Genomic DNA, 17437 nt, shown 5'->3' with positions numbered 1-17437 from the left:
AGATACAATACACACAAAAAAAACAATCCAAAAAAGAACAAATTAATAAATTGGACTTCATCAAATGTAAAAATTCTGCTCTTTGAAAGACACTGTTAAGACAATGAAAAGACAAGCCATAGATGGAGAAAAAAAATTACAAATCATATAACTGATAGAGGACTTACATCCATAACACACAAAGAACTTCAAAACTCAATGAGATATCAAGCAACACTATTTAAAAATGTGCAAAAATTTGAACAGACAGCTTACCAAAGGAGAGAGATGAACGGCAAATAAGCACACGAATAGACGCTCAACACCAGTAGTAATTAGGGAATTGCAAAATAAAACCCCAAGAGATACCACTACACATCTATTAGAATAGCCAAAATTAAAATGACTAACCATATCAAGTGCTGGGGAGTATGTGGAGGAAGTGCAATTCTCTTACACTACTAGAAGGAATATTAAATAGTACAATCGCTTTGGGAAAATTTGGTGATTTCTTAAAACTTTAAACAAACACCTATCATATGATCCCACCATTCCATTGGACTTGCAGCTAAAGTTTATCCAAGAGAAATGAAAGTATATGCACATCCAAAGACGTGAACACAAATATTTGTGGCAGCTTTATTTGTAATAGTCTCAAACTGAAAACTCAAATGTCCATCAAAAGGCAAATGGATAAACAAATTGTGGTATGTTCATACAGTGGAATACTACCACTCTACAACAACAAGGAATGTGCCTTTGCAGCCCATCCCCAGGAGAATGAGGGCTGCGCAGGGGCACCTACGTTGACCCGCCTCCAGGAAGAATTCGGCTGCACCTGGCTACACTGTCTCCTAGCGACCGGAGCGGTCGGGAAAACAAACTACTGAAGCTGGTGGTCCGCCCAGGGGTACCATGGCGGACAAGAAGTGGCTGTTAGGCCCGGGGCCGCTGGAACCGATGCCCCTGGGCATGAACTGCAAGCCCTGGTACAAAGAAAAGTTACCTTCCAAGTGTTTCGCAAAGCACAAGAACAGGCTTCTGAAGTTCCCCACCTCCCTGGACAGCCGGCGGTGGATATTTGTGAAAGAGGGGCTGGACGATTTCAGGAGGGGCTGTCCACCTTGTGAAGATCTGATCACTCGCGGCCCTAAGGAGGGCTTTCTCCCCATGATTGCTCACAGAGTTCCCCAACCTGCCCCCAAAAAGAGTGAGAAAAAGCAGTCCAAAGAAGCAGACCTGTTTTCCACACTCTCATCAGCCCAGCTAGCACGGAAGAGATTTGTAGAGGACATCGAAGCCCGCCTGACCGAGCACCCCTTGGCTCTTTACCCAAGTCTAGAGGAAGATCTACCTGCAGACCTCTTATTAAAGGTGCTGGAAGTGCTTGATCCTCACAGGAAGCTGGAGGACACATGGGCTTATTATCAGGGCACCAGGAAAAGAACGAAGTCCCCCACAAAGCTTTGTAAAAAACATCCTGCCAGAGACTACCTGGAACTTCCCAAGAAGACTCCTGTGTCGCATCCAGACAATTTGCTTCATGAAGAAAAGAAGTCAAGCAGAAAGGATTCGCTCGAAGATTCTCCTTCTTATAGAAAAATACCAAGAAGAATTCGTAAATTCTGCGAATGGGTTGCTACTTTTGGAGACTTCGACATTGAGGAAGAGTTCCTCGTGAAGCAGTTTGACCGTATCTTGGAGTGCAAACCAAACTATGACACGGGCCACAGGAAGAAAATAAACAAGGTTCCTTCAGCGCTAAAGTACACCCTGCCGCCAGATAAAGTGAAGGAGATAAGATTCTGCATAGACGAACTCAACTTGGAGAGGAAACTCCAGAAACCACACTGTCCGTATAAAGTAAACCGGGTGAAGATGAGGTATGGAGCATGGTACCTGAAGCCCAAGTTGTGGAAAAAGCTAATAAATGATGAACCTTTGATTGACCCCAAGGTCTTACTTGAAGGTCAAGATGGGAGTTTTGGAAAGAATGTTCCTCAACAGGACATTCTTGAAGATCTTTATGGAACAATTGCCTTTAAAGATTTCATTGTAAGCAAGGGCTACAAGATGCCAGACATCCTTGAGAAATTGTTTACCAGGAAGGGATGGACATATGATTCTGTTAAGACTCCTATACACAGAGTAATAAGACTCTACACAAGGGTAGAAGAAGATTCACAGGAAGATGATTAGACAGTTTTCTATTTACTACTTACGTGGCTATTTATCTCTGTCATTTTAACATCAATCGGAATTCATGATGAGTGTCCCATAGAGTATGTACAACTTTGATTCCACAATATCTGTAAATTCCTAATGCTTACAAACATTTCTCAATGACCTTCTGCTTGGGTTCATCAATATTTTATCAACTATGAAATCAATAAATCAATATTCACATATAGTTTTCTCACATTTTTATAGCATTGTGAATATTACATTGTTATATCAATTAGTTGTAAAAATAAAACCATAAATAAAAAAAGAATTACTCAGAAAAAGAAATGATCTAGTTATGTCAGTCACAACATGGGATGAATCTCAAAATAATTGTGCTGAGTAAAAGGAGACTTGTATAGCTCCATTTATATTAAAATTATAATGAATTAATTATGACAATTATTTTGTTAAGCAAAATTTTAAGTCTGTAGCCAAAATAATGTTAACCTCATTTATTAACGAAATTGTTCTCTCTCCTATTAGGATTGCATCAAGCCCCCAAATCAGATTGAAAACTATTTATCAAAATTACAGATGAAACTTTAGTTATGCTGTTTTATCATACCTCCCAAATGAATATATTTAAAATTTTTTACCATATTCATAAAAATTTACCATGAGTGTTTTCATATCATATAACATAGGTGCAGGATAGCAGGGAGCTTCAAGTCCCTGGTAAATCTATTGTGCAAAATAGATGTGTGAGCAAAACCATACAGCAACATCAAATATCCTCACATATCTATTCAAGTGCAATTAATCTTTGCATTTCATGAATAGAAATTTAAAATTCACTCATAAATTTAAAATAAGAAACCAAGCAAGGGGAAGGCCCTGTGGCCTAGTGGTTAAGTTTGGTGTGCTCCGCTTCAGTGGCTCGGGTTCGGTTCCCTGGCACGGACCTACACCACTCGGTGGCGGCCATGCTGTGGTGGTGACCGACATACAAAACAGAGGAAGATTAGCACAGTTGTTAGCTCAGGGCGAATCTTCCTCAAGCAAAAAAAAAGAGGAAGATTGGCAACAGATGTTAGCTCAGGGCAAATCTTCCTCAGGAAAAAAAAAAAAAGAAACCAAGCAACTTCTTTACATTTCCAAAATAACAGGTGAAACTATCTGGGACAAGTAAATTTGTAGCTAGAAAGATTTGTAGGGCAGAATATGAAGTGCACTTCTGGTTCCAGTAATGAAGGAATCCACCTTGGAATCCTCCATCAGGATTTTGTCCTACTATCCTAGTGAAACTTTCTTGTCAAGGTCACCAATAAGGTGTACATGGCAAAATCCAATTAACATTTTCATTTTATTCAAGAGCATTGGAACTAATAAGTAACTCATTCCTTTTTGAAACACTTTTTAAATTTTGTTCTCTAACACCACAATTTCTGTTTTCTGCTCTTTCTCGGTTATCTTTTGAAATCTTCCTGTTTCTGACCTTAGTGTTGGATTCACCCAGATCTCAGTTTTGGGACTCACTCTCTAGGTAATTCAATTGCGTATCCTGATTTTATCTATCATATATACCTTTTGATCCCCAAATTTGTATCTTCAGTGGTGAAATCCAGACTGGTGTAGTCAGTTGCCCAATGACACCTCTACTAGCATGTATAATAGGAATTTAAAATAAAGCATGATCACAAGAACACTCATAATTTCCTACCTCTAAATCTGTCCTTCTTGCCATATTTCCCATCTTGGTAAATGGCATCATCTCCACTTACCCAGTTGCTCAGGCCATTCTTGACTTCTCTAATTCTATGCCGAAGTTTGATATAACTTCATGGTGCATTTCCAAAGTGAGCATTTCTCACCATCTGCACCCTTATCGCTCTTCTCCGAGCCACCATAATATCTTGTCAGACAACAGCAAGAGCCTCTCATCTTGCCTTCCTACTGCTATTCTTTTCATGCTATAGATTATTTTCCACATAGCAAACCAGAGTGATTTTTTAAAGATCAAAATCAGGTCACATTCCTCCCCAATTACAATCCTCAGAAGGGTCCCCATTACATTTAGAATAAAATCTAAAGTCTGCATTGAGAACGAGAAATATCCCATTTCAGAGCCTTCGGATTTGCTCTTCCTTCTGTCTGCAGTGTTCTTTTTCTACATGTTCATGTGGTTAACTTTATTCAGGTGTCTCTCAAATGTCACTTCTTTGGAGAGTCCTTTTCAGACTACTGTACCCAAATTATCACCATCCATCATTCTCTACCACCTTACCCTACTTTATTTTTAGTATCATAACATTTATTTCTATGGGATGTAATATGTATATTTATTTGTTTATTTCTTTATTTTCTCTCATCTTCTCTAGGCTTAATGCTCTGTGGAAACAGGGACATTTTTAATTGGCCTCTAAATTCTCAGTACTTAGTGCAGAGCACAAGGTAGATGCTCAATTAAGTATTTGGTGACTAAATTAATAGAGGAGGAGGAGTTTTTTAAATTACAGCATTTATTAAGATTCTACAGTATTTCCCCCACATTTTAACAATAAAAATCCTTTCTACCCTCATCTCCTCCTTTAGTGGTCAATGTAACTATCCCTACCAGAAGTGGTTTCTTCTCCAAAAAGTCTATCTCATTTTTTTTCCTGATTGAATATAATTTATCAGAGTTTCTTATATTATAATACATGCCTTTCTCATAATCATATCCAAAACAAGAGCTATGTGTCATTTACTTTGTATATAAGGTTAATATTATATGTGCCAGTCAGTGTGGTAATTATCTACTTTATACCATGGTATCTTAATACAAATCACCCCTTTCTAAACATAACAGGCACTCAAATATTTGACTGGATGGATGATTGAATTTATCTTTGAAATAAATCAATCAGGTAAATCAAACTATAGTTTGAAATGACTCAGTGGGCAGTAGTTCACTATAAGTGCTATGATGTCCAACACAGGTAAGAAAGGAGATTTAAGTCTCTCATCTAATCAAAAGTAGAATTCATTATCTAGATTTTCCTTGACTTTAAAAGTGCATTAAAGAATATGTATGTGTCATAGGAATAGCAACACATTTATAGCCAGAAGACACATACTTGAATAGCTCCTTTTCCACATTTTGGTTATGTGACCTTGCACTTCAAGGAGCATGTCTCCTCATCTATAAAACGAAGACCATATCATCAAACTCAAATTTCAGTGAGAATTAAAGGATTACTTTATATGAGTGCCTAATGCCACCAACATCACAGAATTGACACTCAGCATATATTTGTAAAAGAGGAGGAGGAAGGGGGTAAGGAAGAAGAGTGATAAGAAGGTACAAAGAAAAGAAGCCAAGAAAAAAACAATTTTTGATGGTGCTTATCCAGTATGATAGCCTTCAACTAAACCTCACTCAATCTTAACTTTTGCTTAAGATGAAAATGTGTATTTGCAAAAGAAGAGTCATTAGTAAGGCCTCCTATTGCTTACTGGTGACGGCTACTTCCAGCAAAATAAATTTTTCTTGGAGAAATTATATGGGTTTCTCCACCACAGCCCACATTGGTATTAGTTGTCATATAGATATAAACAGAAGCAAACAGAATTTGGATTTCTTAACACCAGTGAGACTTCAAAAAAAACAAAAAACAAAAAACACCCGACCTAAAATCCATAGTTTTTAGAAGGAGAGGAAATTCAGGGGAGCTTGATATATAATTGTGTTAGTGTAGCTTCTTGAAGTCTTAAAAAGCCCATTCACAATCTTTGTAGCACGTATTTTTTGTTGTTTTGACGTTTACAACACAGAGAAACTCAAAAGTATTATCATTTCCATTTTATAACTGAGGAAACTCCAGATAACTGAGTTACCTAAGGTCAAGTGTGAAGTCAAAGTCAAAGTCTTCTAATTGTGTGTATTATTTCCACACTGACATTCAGCAATATCATGGACAATGAAATACTCATCTTGAAACCTTGGATACCAACCATTGAAACTAGGGTAAGAACATAACGCATCAGGGCCTCTAATAAAGGAAACATAAAGATATACTTTCATTTTCTGGAATCAGTCGTTCCCTCCTCTTCCATCCTGCCTGGTATAGCAACCACAGCTCTGTCAGTTGTGTGGCAGGGGCGGGGATGAATTAAATTCAGCTCTGGAAGGACGTAAAAGCCACAAACCAAATGGAATTGGAGTGCATGGCCAGTGATACTCACGGCTTGCTCTCCCGATCTCTTATCATTTAAACAGGGACTAAGGATATTGTCCTCTTTTTAATCTTTCATTAGAGTAACTAAGGAATCTTTAGTTGTATAATAAAAACTATGCATTTAAATAAGATAAATATTTATAGCACAACTTATTCAACAGTATTTGCGTCATGAGACAGCACATGGAAGAATTCAAAGATAATGAGACAGCCATTCTTACAGTTTAATATTTTACATAATGGGAAATCTGTCATTTTCTTAATTATTTTCACTGCTTCTTTTTTTGTCCAAGGGCACAGCATTTCACTTTTTGAATCAAGTCGCATCCTACTAAAGAAGGGAAATTATTATATCTCAGCCTTTCTAATTTTGGGGAAAGAAACATTTTGTATTTGCAACAACCCTGGTGAAAACAAACACTCTGTAATTATTAAACATTGTGAACCAGGTTCATCATTTTCATATTAAAATTGTTTTAAGTAAAGATTTGTTTGGGCTGTGAAAATAGGTTACATTAGGCTGTAGCAAATTTTTGTCTCCATTAAAATTTCCTTTGGTGATGTGTATGTCCATGTTAGCCTCTACTTTAAGTCAGCCATGCCCCTAAAGTTGATGGTATATTATATAAAATAGTAAAAATCAATTGTAATACAGTATTATATAAGAGACAATAATAACTTTGGAGAATCTGGCTCTAGGAACATGAGTTTAACAACGAAAAATGAAATTATTTTTGAGAGTCTGTATAAAGAGTATTAAAGAGCATGGCCTTTGGAGCTAGGCAGAAATGAGTTCATATTCCAGCACTGCCATATTCTGATCTTGTGGATAGAGGCAAGTTGCTTCACAGAATCTCAGTTTCCTCATCTCAAATTTGGAGAAATACCTATTTTGCCAGGGTTTTTCGGGAATAAATGAGGCTTGGATGCTTGTAGAAAGTTGGTCGTTGATTTTATCTCTTTACTCTTCACCAGTTGATAGTGAGGGATATTGTGCTAAATGTACAATACATCTTTATTTTTATTTATTTATTTATTTATTTATTTTTTGTGAGGAAGATCAGCCCTGAGCTAACATCCATGCCAATCCTCCTCTTTTTGCTGAGGAAGACCAGCTCTGAGCTAACATCTATTGCCAATCCTCCTCCTTTTATTCCCCAAAGCCCCAGTAGATCTATGTCATAGTTGCACATCCTTCTAGTTGCTATATGTGGGAGGAGGTCTCAGCATTGTCGGAGAAGCTGTGCATCGGTGCGCGCCCGGGTTCTGAACCCGGGCCGCCAGTAGCGGAGCGCGCGCACTTAACTGCTAAGCCATGGGGCCGGCCTCTACATCTTTGCTTTAAATGTCCAAAGTGTAAAGTGGAACCTTAAGGAAGCCTCAGGCAAAGTTTGATTAATTTATACAATTATAATGTTTAGACCCAATGTATATGACCAAGGAACTACTGGATTGAATTGGAATGTTCTATCAATAACCACCTCCCCATTCAGTCATATCTTAAACAAAATTAGACTAGACCATGTAGAAAATATTGAAAAAGAAAATTTCTCCCAAGCACCATGGAAAAGAACACTACTTTTCTATGTAACATAAGTTTTGAGCTTAGTGGGAACTGATGGAAGTGTGCCTTATTGAACATCAGAAAATAAATGATATCAGAAATATGTCCCTTGCTAATATTCAATTACACATATTCTTGAGCAGTGGCCTGGCAGTTAAAAAACTTAATCACAATCTCATGTCATTGTAATCTAAAAAGTGACAGCATATTTTCCAGTTTTCAAATTCTTGCTGACAGGGGTGAGTAAGGAGGAAAATAAGAACATGGTATGAATATCATAAATTATACAGTATTTGTCAATTATTGAGTGCCATCAAAATACAGGATACAAATCACCCTTATTAAGGGCATTTGTCATCTAAATGTATGCAGAAATATGTCCATTCTATAGCATCAGAGGCACAATGCAAAATGACTTTTTTCAACCCTAAAATAAATTATTAGCCAGAGAAAATAAAGGATTAGATCATTTAATACAATGAAAATAGTTGCATTTCTATTAGCTTTCAGGAGCCAGTCTCCATATATATACATGGCAGTTGAAGAGTTCCTTATGATGACACGATACCTACATCAAAACCTAAACACTTGCAGAAAGAGGCCCAATTCTCATATAATTAACAAATTTGATATGAATAGGTCAGAGTGAATATTATTATAGGCATCTGGCAGGATGGAAAGGTAGCAGAGAAACTGCCTAAACACCAGAGGAAAAAAATTTAGTAGAATTATTTATTGGCCCCTAAATTCATAATTTAGGTTTGGTCCCTTGTGGGATCTAGCTTGCAAATTGCTTAAATGTTTGTTTAAAAAGAACCATTTTGTGATCTTAATCTCCAACCCTTTTTCTTGTGAATAGTTGACAGCTACACATAATTCTAATTATACCTTACCAACCAGACTTTGTTTTCTGTATTGTATAATTTTCACAATTTATTTCTAAATGTGTAAATATGACCAGAGATAGAATGCAAATGATACCTGTAATATCAATGATCACAAAGGGAAATTCAACTTTACATTTTAAAATCCATTTTTCCCAGCTTTATTGAGGTACAATTAACAAACAAAATTCTATAAATTTAAGGTGTACAACGTGATGCGTTGATATACGTATATATCGTGAAATGATTACCACAATAAAGTTAGTTAACACATCCATCACCTTACATAGTTACTTTTTTGTGTGTGGTGAGAACATTTAAGATCTATCATCTTAGCAGATTTCAAGTACGTAATACGGTATTGTTAACTGTAGTCACCATGCTATACATCGGACTCCCAGAACTTATTCATCTTATAATTGAAATCTGTACCCTTTGACCAACATCTCCCTATTCCCCCCACCCCCCAGCCATTGACCACCACCATTCTATTGTTTCTATGAGTTTGACTTTTTTAGCTTCCACACATAAGTGAGATGGTATAGCATTTTCCTTCTCTGTCTGACTTAGTTCACTTAGCATAATGCCCTCAAGGTTCATTCATGTTGTCACAAATGGCAAGATTTCCTTCTTTTTTGTGGGTCTATAATATTCCATTATATACTTATATCACAATTTATTTATCCATCCATGCGTTGACAGAAATTTAGGTTTTTTCCATGTCTTGGCTACTGTAAATAATGCTGCATTCAACATGGGAGTGCAGATATCTGAGATATTGATATCATTTCCTTCAACAGATATATATCAGAAGTAGAACTGCTGAATCACATGGTAGTTCTATTTTTAAATGTTTTGGAACCTCCATTCTATTTTCCATAATGGCTGTACCAATTTACACTCCCACCAACAGTGCACAAGGGTTCTCTTTTCTCCAATCCTTACCAGCACCTGCTATCTTTTGTCTTCCTTTGTGATTTGATGGCTTTTTGTGATGGTATGCTTTGATTCCTTTCTCTTAATCTCTTGTATATCCTCTAAAGGTTTTTCCTTTGTGGTTACCATGAGGCTTACATAAAATATCTTATAACATCCTGTTTTAAGCTGATAACAACTTAACTTTGATAGTATACAAAAACCCTATACTTTTACTTCTCTCCCCCTCACATTTTCAGTTGTTGATGTTACAATTTACATCTTTTTTATGTTGTGTATCTAATAATGAATGATTGTAATCATAGTTATTTTAATACCTTTGTTTTTTACCTTTTATATTAGAGTTGAAAGTGATTTACATACCACCATTACAATATTAGAAATCTAACTTTGACTATATATTTACTTTTACTGGTGAGTTTTGTATATTCACATATTTTTACCTTGTTAATTAGAATCTTTTCATTTTAGCTTGAAGAACTCTCTTTAGCATTTCTTGTAAGGCAGGTCTAGTGATGATGCATTTGTTTGTTTGGGAAATTCTTTCTCTCTCCCTAATTTCTGAAGGACAGCTTTGCCAGGTATTGTATTTGTGGTTGGCAGGTTTTTCTCCAATATTTTAAATGTATCATCCCACTCTCTCCTGGACTGCAAAGTTTCTGCTGAGAAATCTGTTCATAGTCTTGGGAGGGGGCACTTTTTTATGTGACAAACCTCTTTCGCTGCTTTCAAAATTCTCTTTCCTTGACTTTGACAATTTAATTATGTGTCTTGGGGTAGCCCTATTTGGGATTATTCCCAATTCTTCGTGCAGACAGTTCACAGATCCACATTTCTTTAGGATCAGTTATTGGACCTTTATTAATTTCCTTTGTTGATGTAACATTTTTGATTCTTCATGAGCCTTGTATCCTCACATTGGTATCTGTAAATTTGAGCAAGTGTTTTCTTCTTCCAGACTTTATTAGTTTCCTTTGGCAAGGAACGACCATCACCAGGCATCTCAGCCTGAAGTTATGTATGGGCCAACTGGAGCATCTGTGGGCGGGTGAGGCTGACTGTCAGGGTCTTCGTTTAGGTGAGGTCACTGCCCATGATCTGAGGTCCAAAGGGGCCACTGGCTGGGCTCCACAGTCAAGTGGGTCTGTCAACTGATCTCCATGGCCTGGTGGGGTCACTGGCTGGGCTCTGCAATCACTTCATGTCAAGCAGGGTCACTGGCTGTGTTCCCCAGTTGGGTGGTGCTGCTGGGTGGACTCTGAATTTAGGCAGGGTGGCAGGCTGGGCTTTGCAATTGGGCAGTCCACTGGCTGTGCTCCACAGTTGGGTGGGTTTTGCTGACTGGGTTTCTTGCCTGGGCAAGGCTGCAGGCTGTGCTCAGCTATCCAGCAGGGCTGTATGCTAGGCTCCACAGCCAGTCAGGTCTGCAGGCTGGGTTCCAAGGCTTCGCAGGCTCGCTGTTTGGGCTTCCTGGTTGGGCAAATCCAGAAGCTATGTTCTGCAGTTGGATGGGGTTACTGGCTTGCCACCCTGCCTGCGTAGGGCTATAGGATGGGCTCCATGGCGGGGCTGGACTGCTGGCTGGGGACCCAATCTGGGTAGACCTGCCAATGTGCTCCCTGGCTAGATGAGACCACTGGCTCCTCTCCACAGGTGGGTGGAACTGCTGGCTGTGCTCTATGATAAGGCACCACTGCCATCTGGTACACAGTCCACCAAGATCCATGTGCTAGTTGCTGTGAGCCCCACCCTCCTTCTTGATTTCTAGCTGATCCCAGGTGGTCTAGCCCTCCCGATACCCCAAGCGTTCCCCAAGAAACGAGATAGAAGCGGGCCTTGCAAGAAGCTTCCCAGAATGCTGGGGAACCTGGATGTTCACAGTGGGGTCTCTTTCCCCCACTGGAGAACCTTCTTGGTGTGGCTCTGTGCTGGCCTGCGGGAAGGGCTATGTGGTCAAAGTGAAACTGCTCCCGTTACACTTCTACAGTTGTTTTCCTGTTTTTGTGGTCCAAGGTGGGTGCTTCAGCCTCACTCCTGGGTTCTGAGATTTTCATGAAGGCATTCTTGTCTGTGGATAGTTGCTAGTTGGTCTTTCTGTGAGGGAAACTAAAGCCGGGAACCTCCTATTCCACCATCTTGCTGATTTCACTCTCCCAACCAGACTCTCTTTCTAGCATCCAGGGGGAAGTAGTAACTTCTAAAAATCGCCCAAATCTACAAGACATTGCATATGTGTATTCTTTCCTTCATTTCCTTAAATAAAAATATATTCAGCTTTGTGAACTATCATGTTTTTCACAATCCAGTATGGAATACCAGTACCAGTGTTTAGTGGATCTGTATTCAATAGACTAAAGTAAGATATATACTCTTGGAATAATTTAAAATAATATGTACTCACTTCTAGTCTAGAGGGGAGAAGTCAAGATGGCGGTGTAAGCAGACTCTGAACTCACCTCCTCCCGTGGACACAGCCAATTTACAACTACTCGTGGAAAAATTACCCCTGAGAGAGAATTGAAAACTGGATAAGAGGAACTCCTTCAACAAACGACAATCCTAATTGAGGTGGAAGAGGCAGAAATTCCCTTCTGGAGAGAAAAAAATGTCACCTTCACAAACCGCCAGCTTCACGGCCGCCCGGGAGCAGCCCAAATGTCCGCAGCCCTCCCTGGAGGAGCGGGACCCTGAGCCGGGGAGCGCTCCTGTTGTAGGCACTTTGTGGACCCAGCACAATCGACACGAGTGGCATAATATCTGACTTTGCCTGCTACTAAAACATTGGGGAGTACCCCCAGAAAAGCTGCTGCACAAAGAAATTAAAACCGGCTCTTAAAGGGCCCACGTGCAAACTCACCCATTTCAGAAAGCAACCTAAAATTACCAGAAAGAAAGGTGCACAGTGCTTTGGTGAAAAGAGACTCACCTGATAGGCTCTGAGTGCACTGCAGTGAGAGGTGAGACCTCTCCAGGGACTGGGACATTGGCGGCGGCCATTGTTGTGGCCTGGTGTGGGCATGCTGACACAGACGTCATGGGAGTTCTCCCAGGGGCCTGCTAGCCCAGGGTCTGCCCCACCTGCTAGAGCAGCAATTTAATCCAGCTCAGCCAGGGGAGGCAGCCCACATTAGGGACTGGCCCCACCCAACAACAAGCCCTCAGGCAACTTGTGGGCCCGCATAGATTGGTGACAGGATTCTCTGCAGCCTGGCCACTGGGCCCACTTCAGTGGGGCAGGGTGTGCACAAGGAGTGGGTGGAGAGTGTGAGGCAGTGGTGGAGTGTGTGTGGCTACCGCCGTGGAGAGACTGGGTCCACTTGAGGAGGCAGGGGCACACACATGGGGCAGGACTGTGTTGACTGTGTGTGTGGAGCTGTGGGTGGCAGGGCTTGTCAGCTGAAGAAGACTTGTGCTTCTCAAAGACCCACATAAGGGGTTTGCCCCACCTTCCAAAGGCTGAAACAACTGGGTGCTTCCATGCCTGAGGGCAGCCCCACCAAGCTGCAATCCTCAGAGAGCTGACAAGAGACCTAAAGGCTAGAGGCTTATAGCGATTGTCAGGCCCTGAGCCTAACAACCTGCTATGCTGGGGGCCTACTCACTTAAAAGAAATAGTGAAACACAAACATGGTGTTAGAACTTGCACCCAACTGTGCTGGGGCTTCCCACACCCAATAAAGAGACTGAAGGGCCCACAACAACTACAAGCAGCTGAGCATTACAAAAGCTGGCCAGGGGCACAACTCAGGCTCCTGGGGCGCCTACAGGGAGATCAAACACGCCACAACAAAAGGACACACGTAGCTGACATAGGGGTCACCCCTGGAACATTGAGAACTGAGGGAAGCACACTGCAGGCCTCCTAAGGCATCAATTATATAAGGTCACCTATCCAAGACAAGGAGATGTAGATGACCTATCTAATACACAGACACAAGCACAGGCAAAGAGGCAAAATGAGGAGGCAAAGGAATATGTTCCAAGTCAGGGAACAGGACAAAACCCCAGAAAAGGAACTAAGTGAAACAGCAATGAGCAACCTACCCGACAGAGAGTTCAAACAAAGAGTGTTAAGGATGCTCACTGATCTGGGGAGAAGAATGGATGAACTCAGTGAGAATGTCAACAAATAAATGGAAGATATAAAAAAGAACCAATCAGAAATGAAGGATACAATACTGGAAATGAAAAATTCACTAGAGGGACTCAAAAGCAGAGCAGAGGATACAGAAGAATAGATCTGCGAGCTGGACAAAAGACTAGAAGAAATTACCCAAGCTGAATAGGTAAAAGAAAAAAGAATTAAAAAGAGTGAAGACAGTCTAAGGGACCTCTGGGACAACATCAAGTGCACTAACATCCGTGTTATAGGTGTCCTGGAAGGAGAAGAGTGAGACAAAGGAGCAGAGAATCTATTTCAAGAAATAATAGATGAAAACTTCCCTAATCTAAGGAAGGAAACAGACATCCAGGTACAGGAATCACAGAGAGCACCAAACAAGATAAACCCAAAGAGGCCCACACTAAGACACACCAAAATCAAAATGTCCAGAATTAAAGATAAAGAGAGAATCCTGAAAGCCACACGAGAAAGACAAGTTACATACAAAGGAAACCCCATAAGGCTATCAGCTGACTTCACAGCAGAAACCTTACAGGCTAGAAGAGAGTGGCACGATATATTTAAGGTGCTAAAAGGAAAAAACTTACAACCAAGAATACTCTACCTGGCAAAGTTATCACTCAAAATGGAAGGAGAGATCAAAAGTTTCCCAGACAAGCAAAAATTAAAGGAGTTTGTCACCAAGAAACCGCAGCTATAAGAAATGTTAAAAGGACTGACTTAAGGGGAAAAGAGAAGACCACAAATAGGAAAAATTATCTATTTCCATGATAAGAGGGTAATGGATACAAATGCACAAAAAACAGGTCAGATATGATATCAAAAACATAAATTGAGGGAGGAGTGGAGTTAAAGAGCAGTGCTTTCAGACAGAGGTCAAACTAAAGAGACCATCAATTCTGTATAGAAGGAGAAAGGAACAGAGAAGGACTACTAAAACACTGAGGAAAAAAAAAGTTAAAAAATGGCAGTAAGTACATACTGATCAATAGCTACTTTAAATGTCAATGGACTAAATGCTCTGATTAAAAGGCATAGGGTGGCTGATTGGATAAAACAACAAGCCCAATATATATGTGGCATAGAAGAGACACACTTCAGACCTAAAGACACTCATAAACTGAAAGTGAAGGGATGGAAAAAGATACTCCATGCAAATGGCAATGAAAAGAGAGCTGGGGTAGCGATACTCATATCAGACAAAATAGACTTTAAAACAAAAACTGTAAAAAGAGACAAAGAAGGGCATTACATAATGATCAAAGGAACAATCCAACAAGAGGATATAACACTTGTAAATATCTATGCACCCAATGTAGGAGCACCTAAATGTATAAAGCAATTATTAACAGACATAAAAAGAGAAATAGACAGTAACACAATAATAGTAGGGGACTTTTAACACTCCACATACACCAACGGATAGATCATCAAAACAGAAGATCAATAAGGAAACATTGGCCTTAAATGACACACTAGAACAGATGGACCTAGTAGATATATACAGAACATTACATCCAAAATCCGAAGAATACACGTTCTTTTCAAATGCACACGGAACATTCTCCAGGATTGATCACATATTAGGCCACAAAACAAGTCTACATAAATTTAAGAAGATTCAAATAGTAGCAAGCATCTTTTCTGATCACAATGGTATGAAACTAGAAATCAACTATAGGAAGAAAATCAGAAAAGCCACAAATACGTGGAGATTAAAGAAAATGCTACCGAACAACGATTGGGTCAATGAAGAAATCAAAGGAGAAATAAAAAAATACCTGGAGACAAATGAAAATGAAAATATGACATGCCAGAATTTATGGGATACAGCAAAAGCAGTTCTAAGAGGGAAGTTTATAGCAATACAGGCCTATCTCAACAAACAAGAAAAATCTCAAATAAACAATCTAAAAATGCACCTAAAGGAACTGGAAAAAGAAGAACAAACAAAGCCCAAAATCAGTAGAAGAAGGGAAATAATAAAAATCAGAGCAGAAGTAAATGAAATAGAGACTAAAAAAACAATAGAAAAATTTAATAAAACCAAGAGCTGGTTCTTTGAAAATATAAACAAAATTGACCAACCTTTAGCTAGACTCACCAATAAAAAAAGAGAGAAGGCTCAAATAAGTAAAATCAGAAATGAAAGAGGAGAGATTACAACAGACACCTTAGAAATACAAAAGATTATAAGAGAATACTATGAAAAGCTATAGGCCAACATATTTGACAGTCTGGAAGAAAGGGATAAATTCTTAGAATCATACAACCTTCCAAAACTGGATCAAGAAGAAAGAGAGAACTTGAATAGAACAATCACCAGTAAGGAAATCAAAACAGTAATCAAAAACCTCCCCAAAATAAAAGTCCAGGACCAGACGGCTTCCCTGAAGAATTCTACAAGACATTCAAAGAAGACTTAATACCTATCCTTCTCAAACTCTTCCAAAAAATTGAGGAGGGGGGAAAGCTCCCTAACTCATTCTACAAAGCCGACATTACCCTGATACCAAAACCAGTCAAGGACAACACAAAAAAAAGAAAATTGCAGGTCAATATCACTGATGAACATCCATGCAAAAATCCTGAACAAAATACTAGCAAATCTCATACAACAATAATACATTAAAAAGATTATATACCATGATCAAGTGGGATTTATTCCAGGTATGCAGGGATGGTTCAATATTCGCAAATCAATCAACATGATACACCACATTAATAAAATGAAGAATAAAAATCACATGCTCATCTCAATAGATGCAGAGAAAGCATTTGACAAGATACAGCATCCATTTATGATAAAAACTCTGAATAAAATGGGTATAGAAGGAAAGTACCTCAACATAATAAAGGCCATATATGAGAAACCCACAGCTAATATCATCCTCAATGGTGAAAAACTGAAACCTATCCCTCTAAGAACAGGAACCAGACAAGGATGCCCACTCTCACCACTCCTATTTAACATAGTACTGGAAGTCCTAGCCAGAGCCATCAGGCAAGAAAAAGAAATAAAATGGATCCTAATTGGAAAGGAAGAAGTGAAACTCTCACTATTTGCAGATGACATGATTTTATATATAGAAAACCCTAAAGAATCCACCAAAAAACTTTTAGAATTAATAAACGAATACGGTAAAGTTGCAGGATACAAAATCAACATAGAAAAATCAGTTGCACTTTTATAGACTAACAACGAAGTAGCAGAAAGATAAATTAAGGATACAATCCCACTTACAATTGCAACAAATAGAATAAAATACCTAGGAATAAACTTAACCAAAGAGGTGAAAGATCTGTACACCGAAAGCTATAAAACATTGCTGAAAGAAATTGAAGAAGTCACAAAGAAATGGAAAGATATTCCGTGCTCTTGGATTGGAAGAATTAACATAGTTAAGACGTCCATACTTCCTAAAGCAATCCATAGATCCAATGCAATCCCTATCAAAGTTCCAACAACATTTTTCACAGAAATAGAACAAAGAATCCTAAAATTTATATGGAACAACAAAAGACCCCGAATAGCTAAAGGAATCCCGAGAAAAAAGAACAAAGCTGG

At 39.0% G+C, this 17437-nt stretch overlaps 1 protein-coding gene across 1 annotated transcript; it reads left to right on the top strand.

Moving 5' to 3' along the window:
- The first annotated feature begins 894 nt into the window (after positions 1-894).
- Positions 895-2178, top strand: LOC131401159 (protein FAM47E-like). Its single transcript, XM_058536215.1, has one exon. The coding sequence runs from the start codon at positions 895-897 to the stop codon at positions 2176-2178; it is 1284 nt and encodes a 427-aa protein (XP_058392198.1).
- Positions 2179-17437: the final 15259 nt, after the last annotated feature.

This window comes from Diceros bicornis, chromosome X, assembly GCF_020826845.1.
Source record: "Diceros bicornis minor isolate mBicDic1 chromosome X, mDicBic1.mat.cur, whole genome shotgun sequence".
In the NCBI taxonomy this organism is placed as follows: domain Eukaryota; kingdom Metazoa; phylum Chordata; class Mammalia; order Perissodactyla; family Rhinocerotidae; genus Diceros; species Diceros bicornis.
The sequence above is the reverse complement of the archived record's forward strand: the minus strand, read 5'-3'. Positions and strand labels throughout refer to the sequence as shown.

What these genes read in the sequence shown, in the direction of transcription:
- LOC131401159 (XM_058536215.1), top strand. Translation starts at nt 895, where the DNA reads ATGGCGGACAAGAAGTGGCTGTTAGGCCCGGGGCCGCTGGAACCGATG.